This window comes from Globicephala melas, chromosome 2 (assembly GCF_963455315.2).
Source record: "Globicephala melas chromosome 2, mGloMel1.2, whole genome shotgun sequence".
Lineage (NCBI taxonomy): Eukaryota > Metazoa > Chordata > Mammalia > Artiodactyla > Delphinidae > Globicephala > Globicephala melas.
In genome coordinates, this window is record NC_083315.2 from 7,039,029 (window position 1) to 7,051,815 (window position 12,787).

Here is a 12,787-nt window from a genome sequence, read left to right on the forward strand (position 1 = left end):
TTGCCCTCCACTCCTCTGCCGCTCTTCCCAGAGGGCCCCTCCCTTCTGCCTCTCCTGATCTCCCTGGCCTCAGGGGCACTGATCCTGTCTGGCACCCACTTCTCCTCCCCTCTCAGTCCCCCTACATCCTACCGGTTCACTTTGGGGTTCCTCCCGTCTCCTTGGGCGTCAGAGTTCCCCACCCGCAGCCTTCAGGCACCCTAGTTGTAGGGAGATGCTAACTCTGCGTCTTCCCACACTGCCATCTTGACCAATATTCCTCTAACAGTTTTTTGATGGAGTCTTTAGGGTTTTCTATATATGTATCATGTTGTCTGTAAATAGTGCCAGTTTTACTTCTTCCTTTCAACTTTGCATACTTTTTATTTCTTTTTCTTGCCTAATTCCTATGGCTGGGATTTATAATATTATGTTGAATAAAAGGCAAGAATGGGTGTTCTTGTCTTATTTCTGATCTTAGAGAAATAGCTTTCAGCTTTTCACCACTGATTATGATGTTTGCTGAGAGCTTGTCACATATGGCCTTTATTATATTGAAGTTTGTTCCCTCTATACCTGATTTATTGAGAGTTTTTAATCATAAATGGATGTCAAGTTTTGTCCAGTGCTTTTTGTGCATCTGTTGAGATGATTATATGGTTTTTTATCCTTCATTTTGTTCATGTGATTATAACATTGACTGATTTGTGGATGTTGAACCAAATTTGCATCCCTGGAATAAATCCCACTAAATCATGGTGTCTGATCCTTTTAATGTGTTGTTGAATTCTGTTTGCTAATATCTTGTTGAGGATTTTTTTCATCTGTGTTCATCAGGGATATTGGTCTGTAATTTGTGTGATGTCCTTGTCTGGTTTTGGTATCAGGGTAATGCTAGCCTCGTAAATTGAGTTCTTTGAATGTTTGTAGAATTCACTAGCAAAGCCATCTGGTCCGGGACTTTCGTTTGTTGGATATTTAAAGTTACTGATATTAGTAGAGATATTTAGTATCCTTACTAGTTATCAGTCTATTCCGATTTTCTGTTTCACCATGATTCAGTCTTGGTAGGTTGTATGTTTCTAAGAATTTATCCATTTCTTCTAGGTTGTCCACTTTGTTGGTGTATAATTGTTCATAGTAGTCTCTTACCCTTTCTTTTCCGTTTTAAGAGTTGTAATAGCTCCTCTTTCATTTCTGATTTTATTTATTTGAGTCCTATCTCTCCCTCCCTCCCTCCCTCCCTCCCTCTCGCCCTCCCCCCTCCCCCCTTCTCCTTTGTTGCTTAGTCTAGCAAAGGCTTGTCAATTTTGTTTACCTTTTCAAAGAACCAGCTCTTAGTTTCACAACTTAGTTTATTTTCTAATCTTGGTTATTTCCTTCCTTCTGCTAATTTTGGGCTTTGTTTTTTCTTCTTTTTCTAGTTTCTTGAGTTGTAAAGTTAGGTTGGTTATTTGAGATTTTTCTTGTTTCTTGAGGTAGGCATTTGTCTCTTGACCTTCCCCCTTAGAACTGCTTTTGCTGCAACCCACAAATTTTGGTATGTTTTATTTCCATTCTCAGTCGTCTAAAGGTATTTTAAAATTTCTCTTTTGATTTATTCTTTGACCCATTGGTTGTTCAGTAGCATGTTGTTTAATCTCCACTTATTTGTGAATTTTCCAGTTTTCTTCTTGTAATTAATTTTAATTTCATACCATTGTAGTTGGAAAAGATGCTTGATATGATTTTAATCATCTTAAATTTATTGAGACTCATTTTGTGGTCTAATATATGGTCTATCCTGGAAAATGTTCCATGTGCACTTGAGAAGATTGTGTGTTCTGTTGCCTTTGCATGAAGCGTTCTTTATATATTTGTGAAGTTCATCTGATCTTATGTGTTGTTTAGGTCCAATGTTTTGTTACTGATTCTCTGACTGAATGATCCATCCATTGACTTAAGTGCAGTATTAAAGTCCCCTGCTCTTACTGTATTGCTGTCTATTTCTCCTTTTAAGTCTGTTAATATTTGCTTTATGTATTTAGATGTTCCTCTGTTGGGTGCATAAATGTTTACAAACGTTATATCCTCTTGTTGGATGGACCCAACAAGAGGATATAACATTTGTAAATATTACATTATCATATGTAACATGATAACGTCTCTTATTAGAGTCTTTGTTTTAAAGTCTGTTTTGTCTAAGCTTTCTTTTGGTTTTTATTTGGAATTAGGATAATTAGAATTGGTTTGATTTAACTAAGCAATTTCAAAATGTTTGGTTCTTGTTATCTGGGCTTTTGCATGCTAAAGATTCAAAATGTAATATTATAATGCACTATATATTTAATGTACCATTTGGTTTAAATGTTACCTTTCTTTAAAAGTCACCTTTCTGTGTTTGTTAATTTGGCAAGCTGTGGAGCAAGCCTCTGTGGGTAGCAATAACCCACCTTTCAACACAGCAGTCACAGTAGGCTGAGAAGATAATGAAACTCTTCTTATTCTGGCCTAAGCCTGAATGGTTTTCTTGAGGATTCCATGGAAGCAAACTTGAATTTCCAGATGGACTAACTTTAGTGACTGGAATTGAAGAGGTCACAGAGAGCATGGTCTGAAGGGTGGTTGGACTGAAATGAAAGAAGAGAGTAAAGGAAAGTGATGGAAGCAGTTCTGAATGAGGTCATGCATTCTTCTGTGGCTACTCTGAGTGATTTAGACTCTGCCCTAAGATGCAGAGGATCATTCTCCTTTTAAATGGCTTCTGTTGGCTCAGAGGTGGTCAACTTTTAGTGGTTCTTTTCCTATTTTCAGTGGATTCTTCATCTGCAGAAGCAAGAGCCAGTAGCTCATACAAATCAGTGCTCCTATAAAAGTGAACCTCTCATTTATTTTCTCTTGAAAGGAAGCCTAAAAAGAACAGACAGCTCAGTTTCCTTGGGCCAAGGAATCCTCTGAAAAAGATAATGTATTTATGATTTCTGATTCTTTTGTTTTCAGATCACATGAAAGGATTAAGAGCCCCTACCTTGAAAAGAAGGTTGGAGTGCAGGTAATTTCTTTTCTTTTCTTTTTTAAAATTATTTATTGGGCTGAGCTGGGGCTTAGTTGTGGCATGTGGGATCTTCGTTGTGGCATGTGGATCTTTAGTTGCAGCACGTGGGAACTTTAGCTGCAGCATACAAACTCTTAGTTGTGGCATGTGGGATCTAGTTCCCTGACCAGGGATTGAACCCAGGTCCCCTGCATTGGGAGCGCAGAGCCTTAGCCACTGGACCACCAGGGAGGTCCCCAGGTAACTTCCTTTGCTATTTATTTGTGTGTTCTATTTTTTTAAGTAAAAATTTTAATTGAGCTGTAACATCTACATAGAAAAGTACTCACATCATATGAGAATAGTCTGATGAACTTTTATAAGTGAACACATGTGTAGTGTCTGCCCAGTCCAAGAAATAGAACAGCATCAATATCCTGGGACAGAACCCTGTCCCTCCCCCAGTCAGTCTTCCCCACCCACAGGTAACCTCTCTTCTGACTTCTGTCATCATCATTTAGCTTTGGTTGTTTTTGAACTGTATTTAAATAGAATCATACTGAATAGACTCTTCTACTTGTTTTCTTTTACTTAACATTATATTTGAATGATTCATTCATGCTATTGGGTGCAGTAATAGTCTGTTCATTTTTATTTCTGTAAGAGTGTGTCTGTGTGTGTGCGTAAATGATTGTTCCATTATAAAGAGTCATATAATATTGCTGGATCCTTTCTTAAAGCTGAGTCATTGCATTCTTTTCCTGCAGTCATTGCCTAAGTCAGATTCCAAATTCTCAAGATATATGCAGTTGACCCTTGAACAACACAGTGGTTAGGGGCACCGACCTTCTATGAGGTCAAAAATCCACATATAACTTTATAGTTGGCCCTCCCTATCCTGGTTCCGCGTGTATGGGTTCAACTAACTGCAGATTGTGTAGTACTATGGTACTTATTTAGTGAAGAAAAAAATTCTGTACGTAAGTGGACCCTCCCAGTTGAAATCCATGTTGTTCAAGGGTCAACTGTATATAGAAAGGACCCTATTGACTTTTTGACTATTTGATCTTTGACTTAGCAGGCTTCTTTGCTAAGTGATATCAATAGTCTGTGTTTTTGATAATGGTAGCTAGTATTTATTAAAAATATATATTCATGGGCTTCCCTGGTGGCGCAGTGGTTGAGAGTCCACCTGCCAATGCAGGGGACACGGGTTTGTGCCCCAGTCCAGGAAGATCCCACATGCCGCGTGGCAGCTGGGCCTGTGAGCCATGGCCACTGAGCCTGCGCGTCTGGAGCCTGTGCTCCACAACGGGAGAGGCCACAACAGTGAGAGGCCCGCGTATCGCAAAAAAAAAAAAAAAAAAAGGAAAAAAATATATATTCATACTAGATGTTGAAGATACAGTAGTGAGGAAAATAGGCAAAAATCCCTCTCTTCTTGGAGCTGACATTCTCCTTAGAGCCTCTTGATGATATTTTGAATAGATACTATTATTATTTCTATCTTACAGATGAGGAAACTGAGGAACCAGAAGGGTTAAATTAGTTGCCCAAGGTCACGCAGCCAGTAAGTGGCAGGACCAGGATTCCCACCAGGTCTGTCTGATTTTAGAGCCTATGTATTAGTTATCTATTGCTGCGTAACAAACTACCCCCAAACTCAGTGACTTAAAACAACACTGATCATGTATTCTCTCTGTCTGTTTCTATGGGTCAGGAGTTCTGACAGGGTACAGTGGGGATGGCTGGTTTCTGCCTGACTGGGTGTCGTATGGGGGCTGACATTACCTGAAGGCTCATTCATTCAATGTCTGACATCTGGGCTGGGGAGACTCAAACAGTTGGGGCACTTTGGGCATCTCTGTCTCTAAAAAATAGCTCTTCAGCATAGTGGTTTCAGAATAGCAGGACTTCTTAAATGGAAACTAAAATAAAAGTGTATGTCCCAAGAGAGGGCCAGCGGCAGCCGCACTGCCTGGAGATCTAGCCTCGAAAGGCCTGCTGTATTATGTCCATCACATTCTGTTGGCTAAGGCAGTTACAAAGCTCTGTCTGGGTTCAAGGGGAGGTTAACACAGACGCCTCCTGTCAGTGGGGGAATTTCCATGACCACTTTGTAAGAAGACGGTGTGTGGTTAGGGTGTATACGTCAGTGTGGGCATCTCTGGAAAGTATGATCCGCTGTAGACTGTATTCCTAACCTCTGAACTGGAGTGTTGAATTTTTAAAGATTGTCATGAAGTTGATTTCTGCCCACTAAACATAAACAGAATAGATTTATATGAAGTAAAAGGCAGCCGTCTCCTGTCCCACTTCCCTTTCTGCAGAGGTAGTTTACCATTGGGTGGTATCTCTCCAGACATACCTGATTGTCTAAAACCTGTGTCTTTAAGATGAGAATGGTGAGGACCAGCCTTTGAGGAGGTCAGAGGACACAGTATTTTCCCTCCTCTGCTTCTTGCCCGTCCCTTTATAGTCTCGATGGGACTGAGGTGGGCACTGGAGTATTGGCCTGCCAGCTCAGTTTCTGAATTATTCAAGGCAACTGACATACTTTGAAACATATTTCCTAGTCACCCAGATGTCTCATTCTCGATTTTTTTGGTCTCTTGTTTTCAGCTTGAAGGTGTACTTATACTGTTCGCCTGTTACTAAAGAGCTGTTGTTAACGAGCCCGAGGTACAGATTTTGGGAGAAACGAATCGTAAGTTTTATTTTTTGAATGACACTAATTCTCCTTCCAAGTGGGAAATACGTTTGAGGTGTATTGAGCAAAGCATTGGCATTATTCACAGCCCGCCTCCTCCACGCTGTATTTACCCACAGTAATTACAGTGTTGCTGGTCAGCCTTTGTAATTCATTAGCTTGGAAGAGGTTGGCATTTTATCGCTGCTGATTTTTCTTTCTTGTCCCTCAACATGTTGACCTAGATTCTTAGTTTTGTCTAATCTCACAGGCTCTCTTGCTGAGTTACGTTTTATTACTTTAAAGTATAAAACATTCATTAACATAATTGATAAATCCTTTTATTTAGATCATGGGATAGATTAGGAAAAACAAACAGAATTTATGGGTTATAATAAGAAAGGGATAACAATCAGAATGAAAATAGAATGGATACTTTTGAATGTGGCAGAATAAAATGGATCTATCCAACAGAAGGTAAAGGGGAGAAAAAAGCATGGCACGTTGAGAATGCGAAGATGGTGGTACAAGTTCTATTATAACAGTAATTGCTATGAATATGAATGGATTTACTTCAACCCTGGATCAAAAGACAAATTCTTGGTTTGGGCTAAAAAAAAAAAAAAGATCCACCAGTCTTGGTCTACAAGAGACATAAATTACTCTAAAGGAAAAATGCAGGTTAAAGGGGAAAAAATAAAAAGGAAAAAGTATAATGAACAATTCGAAGCTAAACATGCCAGAGTGGCAACTTTTGTATCATACAGAGATTGAAGGCAAAAAAAATATCATAAGCGCCAAAGAAGATGTTGTTTACTATTAAAAGGAACAACCTTTTAATAGTATCAAGAAGATATGAACATAAATGCAATTGACAAAGTAGCCTCAACCTGGATGCAGTAGTACCTGACCACCCAGTGCTTGAGCAGAGGAAGAACCACGAGGAGCAGATAGCATCAGGGTTTGTGATATGGATTAAACCGTCAGGAACTGGGGGTGCTGGCAGAGAAGTCTGAACGAGCATCACCAAGAATGTTTGATGTCTGATTGCTGGCAGCTTTCCGCTCCCACCTCCACTTGCCCCACATCTGGGCAAACTGATTAAAAAAAAAAAAAAAAGCCTGCCCCTTCCTTGGTGCCTACATGGATTTCAAACATGCAAGCCCAGGCCCACCCTGTAACCACGATAAAAACCAGGGCCACCTGCTCCCATTTTCTCAGGTCACAAAAACCACTTCCTCCCAGCCTGCTCTCCCCAGAAGGTCCCACAGTGAACATACCGCAGTGTTTTCACACTCTCTTCGTTCATGTGTGGCATCTTCAGTCTTAGCCTCTGATCTGTCAGTTGGGGTGGGATCCGTCCCCCCTCTGCAGAGGGACACAACAGCAAGGCTGTAACCTTGGCCTTGGTATTAGACCTGAAGTTACTGTGGGTCAATCTGGCCAGCAGTCAGGAAGGAAAGCTGAAAAAGGAGAGAGGAGCAGAGATAGGCTGGAGTCCACAGGGACAAATGGGGACCCATGTCTGCCTCCCACTCCTTGGTCACTGAGTTCCACACACGTGGCCCAGGGCTCCAAGAAGCTCGGGAGGATACCCAGCGGAAGACGGAGCTGCCGCCATACTGCCCATGTCGGTGAGGTAAGCCAACAGGTCAACAGCGTACCTGGGCTGTTATAATTTCTGGTGCCTTTCAGAGCATTGAAAAATGGCTGCTAGTTCACGTCTGCCTTCCAAATCTCACACAGGTGTTTCTTGTGGCCACTGCTAACCTGGAAGTGTACCTGGAAGGGGCTTGTAGGATCATTCCAGGTCAGCTGAGTGGATGTAGTTCAAGGCCACCTCATAATCTAAGGGAGAAAGGGTAGCTGGAGAGCTACCCAGACCACTCTCAGAAGCTGAGAGATGAGGGAGACAGGAAGTAAGTGAATGTACAGAAGATTTAAATGGCGTAATTAATACATGCGAACCAAACGAAACACAGAGCTTTAAACCGAACAGAGAGGAGATCTTTGGGTAAACTTGGAAGGTTTATCAAAACTGAGCATGTACTACGTCAATAAAGAAGTTTCAAGAAATCCTAGTGATCTGTTCTTTTACCATAATACAATGGTAAAAGATGGTAATACAATGGTAATACAATGATGTTGGAAATCAGACATACAAGGAGAGTTAAAATCATCCCATACATATGGGAGCTAAATGCATACCACAAGCAACTCTAGGTTAAAGAGGAAATTGTAAAGAAAAGCATACAATACTTAGGACTGATGGACAATGAAAGTGTGACATGTCAAAGTGTGTGGAGCACAGCTAAGTTAGTACTTGAAGGGAAATTGAGAGCATTAAATGCATTTCTTAGAAAACAGACTGGAACTAAATGGAATAAGTCTTTGACTCAAGAAGAATGAAAAGGAGCAACAAAGCAAACCTAAGGATATGTGAAAGAAGAAAATAATAGAGAGAAAAGGACAGGTTAGTGATATAGAGACTAACTACCACAGGAAATAAAAGGGAAGATTAACAAAAGTAAAAGCTGGTTTCTAGAGAAATAGAGGTAAATTTAGGGACTTCCTGGTGGTCCATCAGTTAAGACTGTGCTTCCAATGCAGGGGATGCGGGTTTGATTTCTGGTTGGGGAACTAAGATCCCACATGCCGCACAGTGTGACCAAAGCAAAGAAACAAAACAAACAAAAGAAAACAAAACGAAATAGAGATAAATCTTGCCAAGGTCGATTAAAAGAACAAAGATGCATATAAAAATACAGAATGATAAAAAGGAAAATACCTATTAATAATAGCAGTGCCTTGTCTTGAAAATTAATATGATAGTATATTCAATAATTTAGACACAGTGGATAAATACTGGAAAAGTAGGAAAATACCAAATTGAGGGAAGAAAAGTAGACCACTTGAATAAAGAAGTAGGCGTCAAAGACATTAAAACAGTTTTCAAAGAACCCTTCTTCAAAAAAGCCCCACACCCAGATGGTTTTATAGGTGCGTTTTGCCAAATGTTCAAAGAACAAATGATCCCTGTTGTAGGAGAGACTAAAAAGATAAGCTGCTCAACCTCACTGGCAGAATGGATAGTGATAGTAAGTGGGGGAAAAAGGGCCATTTCACGTGTGAATATCCTAATTAAGGTCATAGCTGACTGAATCTCGCAGTATTAAAAAATAGTGTATCACGAATACAGTGTGTTTATTCCAGAAATGCAAGGATATTTTCACACCTGAATTTCAGTCACTGTAAATCTTATGACATCAGTGGGCTAGAAAGGTGGGAAATTCTGTTTATTCAACAGCTACTTACTGGATGCCTCTCTGTGCTCCTCGCTCTTCTAGTAAAATGTGCACGTACACGCCGACCTTTTCATAGCAGCTCAAATCTGTGAATTAGGCCAACGCACCATGGACTGATGGCAGACTGTGTTCTGCAGCAGAAAACCTAAACACATAGAATACATGGAGAGGTGAAGGGAGGAAAATTGAATTCATAGATGTAGGATTGCTGTGTCTGAGGATGTGTAAGTTTATAAGCCATTCAATCCATATTGCCACATCAACTTCAGGAAAGGTACTGTATTAGCTTTATCATGTTTGGGGCTGTTAAACCATTATTATAGTGAAATCAGAAATTGTTCCACAGAGAGTCTGTAACGTCTCTTAGTTCCCTTTCTGTGTTTGAGATGGCAAAGGCATATAAAGCCATGAAAACCCATGAAAATGTATAATGCAATGTATACATGACCTCTTATTTTATTTTAATAGATATCCATTGAAATTGAAACTCCTACCCAGATATCTTTAGTCGATGAAGCGTCAGGCGAGGTAACTAAATATTAAATACTGTGTTTTTAAAAATTATTATTATACCGATCATTAAATGATTGTTTGTCTTTCTCCATGATTTGATTGCTCATGTAACCAGAAATAAAATTTATAGTAAATGAGTGAGTTTGTAGGGAAAAAACGTTTGTGATGTATTTATTTTCTACATCCGAAGGACTGGACCATGTGGGAACTGCTTCTGTTTAGTGTCACATGCTAACTATAGGAGCTCCATAGAAATGATGTTACCATACAGTGTGATTGTCACATTCATTAAGTTTATTATAATGTTCAGGATATAAAACCGTGCTTAATGTTTTTGCAGCAAATTTATGTATATTGTGATCTTTTTTTTCTGAATCATTTTCGTATTCAAGAAAAAGACACTGTCCAAGTGGATCCAATTTATTTTTTTGTCCTTATATTTAGAGGCAGGTACTTTTGTGTTGTGCATTTATCTTTTTTAATAGTAAGTAGGAGTACCAACCCACCTTTTCTGTATTTATTTATTTTTATCTCAAATTATACCTAGGGCTAGGCAGTGTTTTCCTAATCTTATGGCAAATCTAGTTAATATTTGTTCCATAGCCCGATTAGAACCTGCTCTGTGGACACGTTTAACTCTGAAGGGTGTCCTTGGTGGTGTGACTGTGATGGGACAGGGGCCGACATTTCACATGTCCTCCCTGGAGGAGATCAGGCATTGGAGTACTTCTAGACTTACTGTCCTGAGGGAGGGGAGAGGGATGGCCTGAACCTTCCTAAATGCCATCCTGAGCTCAGTTAGCTGACACTTTTGGGGATATGCTGTCAGTGCCGGTGGCCTGTAATGTGTGTTGGTGAAAGGCTTTCTCAGAATCGGGCACCGGGCAGCAGGTGGCTCTTGGTGAGCTGAGTCCAGCCGCCCTGCTCTTGTCCTTTCCACTTCTCCTCTCCCACTGAGACTGTGTGTCTCCAGCTCCAACCAGCGAGAAAGCCCCTTCTAAAGGGCCTTTGGAACGAACGATGTCAGACATCCAGGGGGAGTTACCATGGTCGAGTGGAGAGCTGACGCATCCAGAGCTCTGCCCCACCACGTACTGAGCCCCGAGAGGCTGTAGTGCCCATGAGGCTCCGCCTAACAGGACAGTACAGCGTGCTGCATGGTGACTTGGGACCAGGCTGCATCAGACTTTTTTTTTTTTTAACTGTCCGTGTGGCTTGCAGGAACCTAGTTCCCTGACCAGGGATTGAACCCGTGCTCCTTGCAGTGGAAGCGTGGAGTTCTAACCACTTGACTGCCAGGGAATTCCTTTTTATTTTTATTTTTTTAAATAACAGCTTTATTGAGACATAATTCACATACCGTACCATTCACCCCAGTTAAAGTACACTGTTCAATGGCTTTTAGTGTATTCACAGAGTTGTGTATCCATCACCACAATCAATTTCAGAATATTTTCATTGCCCAGAAAGAAGTACGGGACCCTGTTTCTCCCTCCCCCCAGCTCCTGGCCACTGCTAGTCTAGTGTAAGTCTCTGTGGATTTGCCCATTCTGGACATCGTATTTAAATGGACTCATACAGTGTGCGGTGTTTCGTGACTTCTTTCACTTTGCATAATGCTTTCAGTGTTTATCCATGGTGTAGGATGTATCAGTTCTTCATTTCTTTTTTTGGCCAAAGAATATTCCATCGTGTGGCTAGACCACATTTTGCCGGTTCAGTCGTCAGCCAGTAGACATTTTGGCTGCTTCTCCCCTGGCTAGTGTGAATAACGCTGCGGTGAACATTCACGTTTTGTGTGGACCTGAGTTTTCGCGTCTCTCGCGTGTATACCCAAGAGTGGAATTGCTGTGTCACACTGTAACTCTCCGTTTAACCATTTGTTGTGGGTGAGGATTCCACTTGTTTCCAGGGTTTGGAGAGTGGGGAAATGAGGAGAAAGGCACACCACGTTCTTGGGAAGTAGTTGTGTGCGTTGTATTCAGGAGGGATTTGTTTAGCTGGGTCCCAATGATAACTTGTATGATTATTATTTTCTTCTTTTATTTTCTTTTTAGAAGGAAGAGATTGTTGTGACTCTCTTACCAGCTGGTCATTGCCCAGGATCAGTTATGTAAGGGGCTCATCTATTTTGCCCATTTATTTTGTGTAGATATGTATTATATTTGTAGAAATAAACTTGTAGGGTCTAGAAAATAACCTGTACAGGGAGGTTCGAGTCTTATGATGGCAATTCCTGTAATCTTTGCTTCCAAATTGAACTTGGGGGACTGAGGGTGCAGGTCACGTTCGAAACGTGGCTTTCTTACAATGGAAGTCTTCAGTAGCAGTCTTTCCACTGGCTTTGCATTTTCCCATCACATGGATTTTTCTCTCCATGAGCAGGGATGATCTCAGTACACAGTGGAAGGTGCTGATGTATTTCAGAGGACATTTCTTGCAAACTCAGCGATATCTCCATCATGTTATTATTTTCCCCCTTTGGGAAGAGGTGCAGCTGAGTGCCTGGTGTGGTTTAGTGCTGTGGAAGTTCCATTATCATAGTGGCTGTGCTTGGCAGGCAACATGGGCTGTGGATTTAGTATATATTTGCTTTATTAGGATTTTGTCTGAGACTTAGAAGTCACTGAGGTCTGTACCCTTTTCAGGTTTTTATTTCAGGGCAACAATGGGACCGTCTTGTACACGGGAGACTTCAGATTGGCAAAAGGAGAAGCTGCTCGAATGGAGCTTCTGCACTCTGGGGGCAGGTACTCTGGGCTTTACGTAATTCTTGAATGTTAAGGCTGCACTGTTTTAAAGGTTTTATTGTTCTCCCCCCCCCCAAATATGAGCCTTTGTTTCTATTAGAAATCTAACTCGATTATAATAATATTTGTAACAGTAAAGCAAACTTTTCCTCTTGAAACGAGGTAATGGTAACATTCCGTGTGCTGACTGCGGTAGTAGTTACGTGAATTGGTCACAAGTCACTGAACCACATATGCAAAATCTGTGTTATTTTGTTATATGGAAATCATTTCCTGACAAAGTTGTTAATAAAAAAAAAAATTCCAAATGGAACATCCATTTGGATGTCTTAGATTTTCTCTCTCTAACGAAGAGTTTAGATTTTATCCATATTTTATTTCCCATGAGGTGAGTCACACCCCTTGTTTCATTTTTGTTTTCAGAGTGAAAGACATCCAGAGTGTGTACTTAGACACGACTTTCTGCGATCCGAAATATTACCAAATTCCTAGTCGGGTACGTCTCCCTGGAGCACGGCCCGCATTTCTTAGAGGGAAG

The 12,787-nt window shown here is 40.7% G+C and overlaps 1 protein-coding gene across 5 annotated transcripts in view; it reads left to right on the forward strand.

The window, feature by feature from the left end:
• Window positions 1-12,787, forward strand: part of DCLRE1C (DNA cross-link repair 1C) — a 63,595-nt gene that overhangs the window by 24,488 nt on the left and 26,320 nt on the right. For 2 of the 5 annotated variants that reach the window (XM_030832421.3, XM_060292368.2), the window contains exons 4-9: window positions 2,959-3,010; window positions 5,615-5,699; window positions 9,455-9,514; window positions 11,557-11,612; window positions 12,148-12,249; window positions 12,673-12,745. In XM_030832421.3, the coding sequence (XP_030688281.2) occupies window positions 2,959-3,010; window positions 5,615-5,699; window positions 9,455-9,514; window positions 11,557-11,612; window positions 12,148-12,249; window positions 12,673-12,745 (428 nt within the window). Of the gene's footprint in view, window positions 1-2,958; window positions 3,011-4,503; window positions 4,592-5,614; window positions 5,700-9,454; window positions 9,515-11,556; window positions 11,613-12,147; window positions 12,250-12,672; window positions 12,746-12,787 lie in introns of those variants that run through there. The other 3 variants (XM_060292398.1, XM_070044724.1, XM_060292375.2) reach the window with 3 other exon arrangements.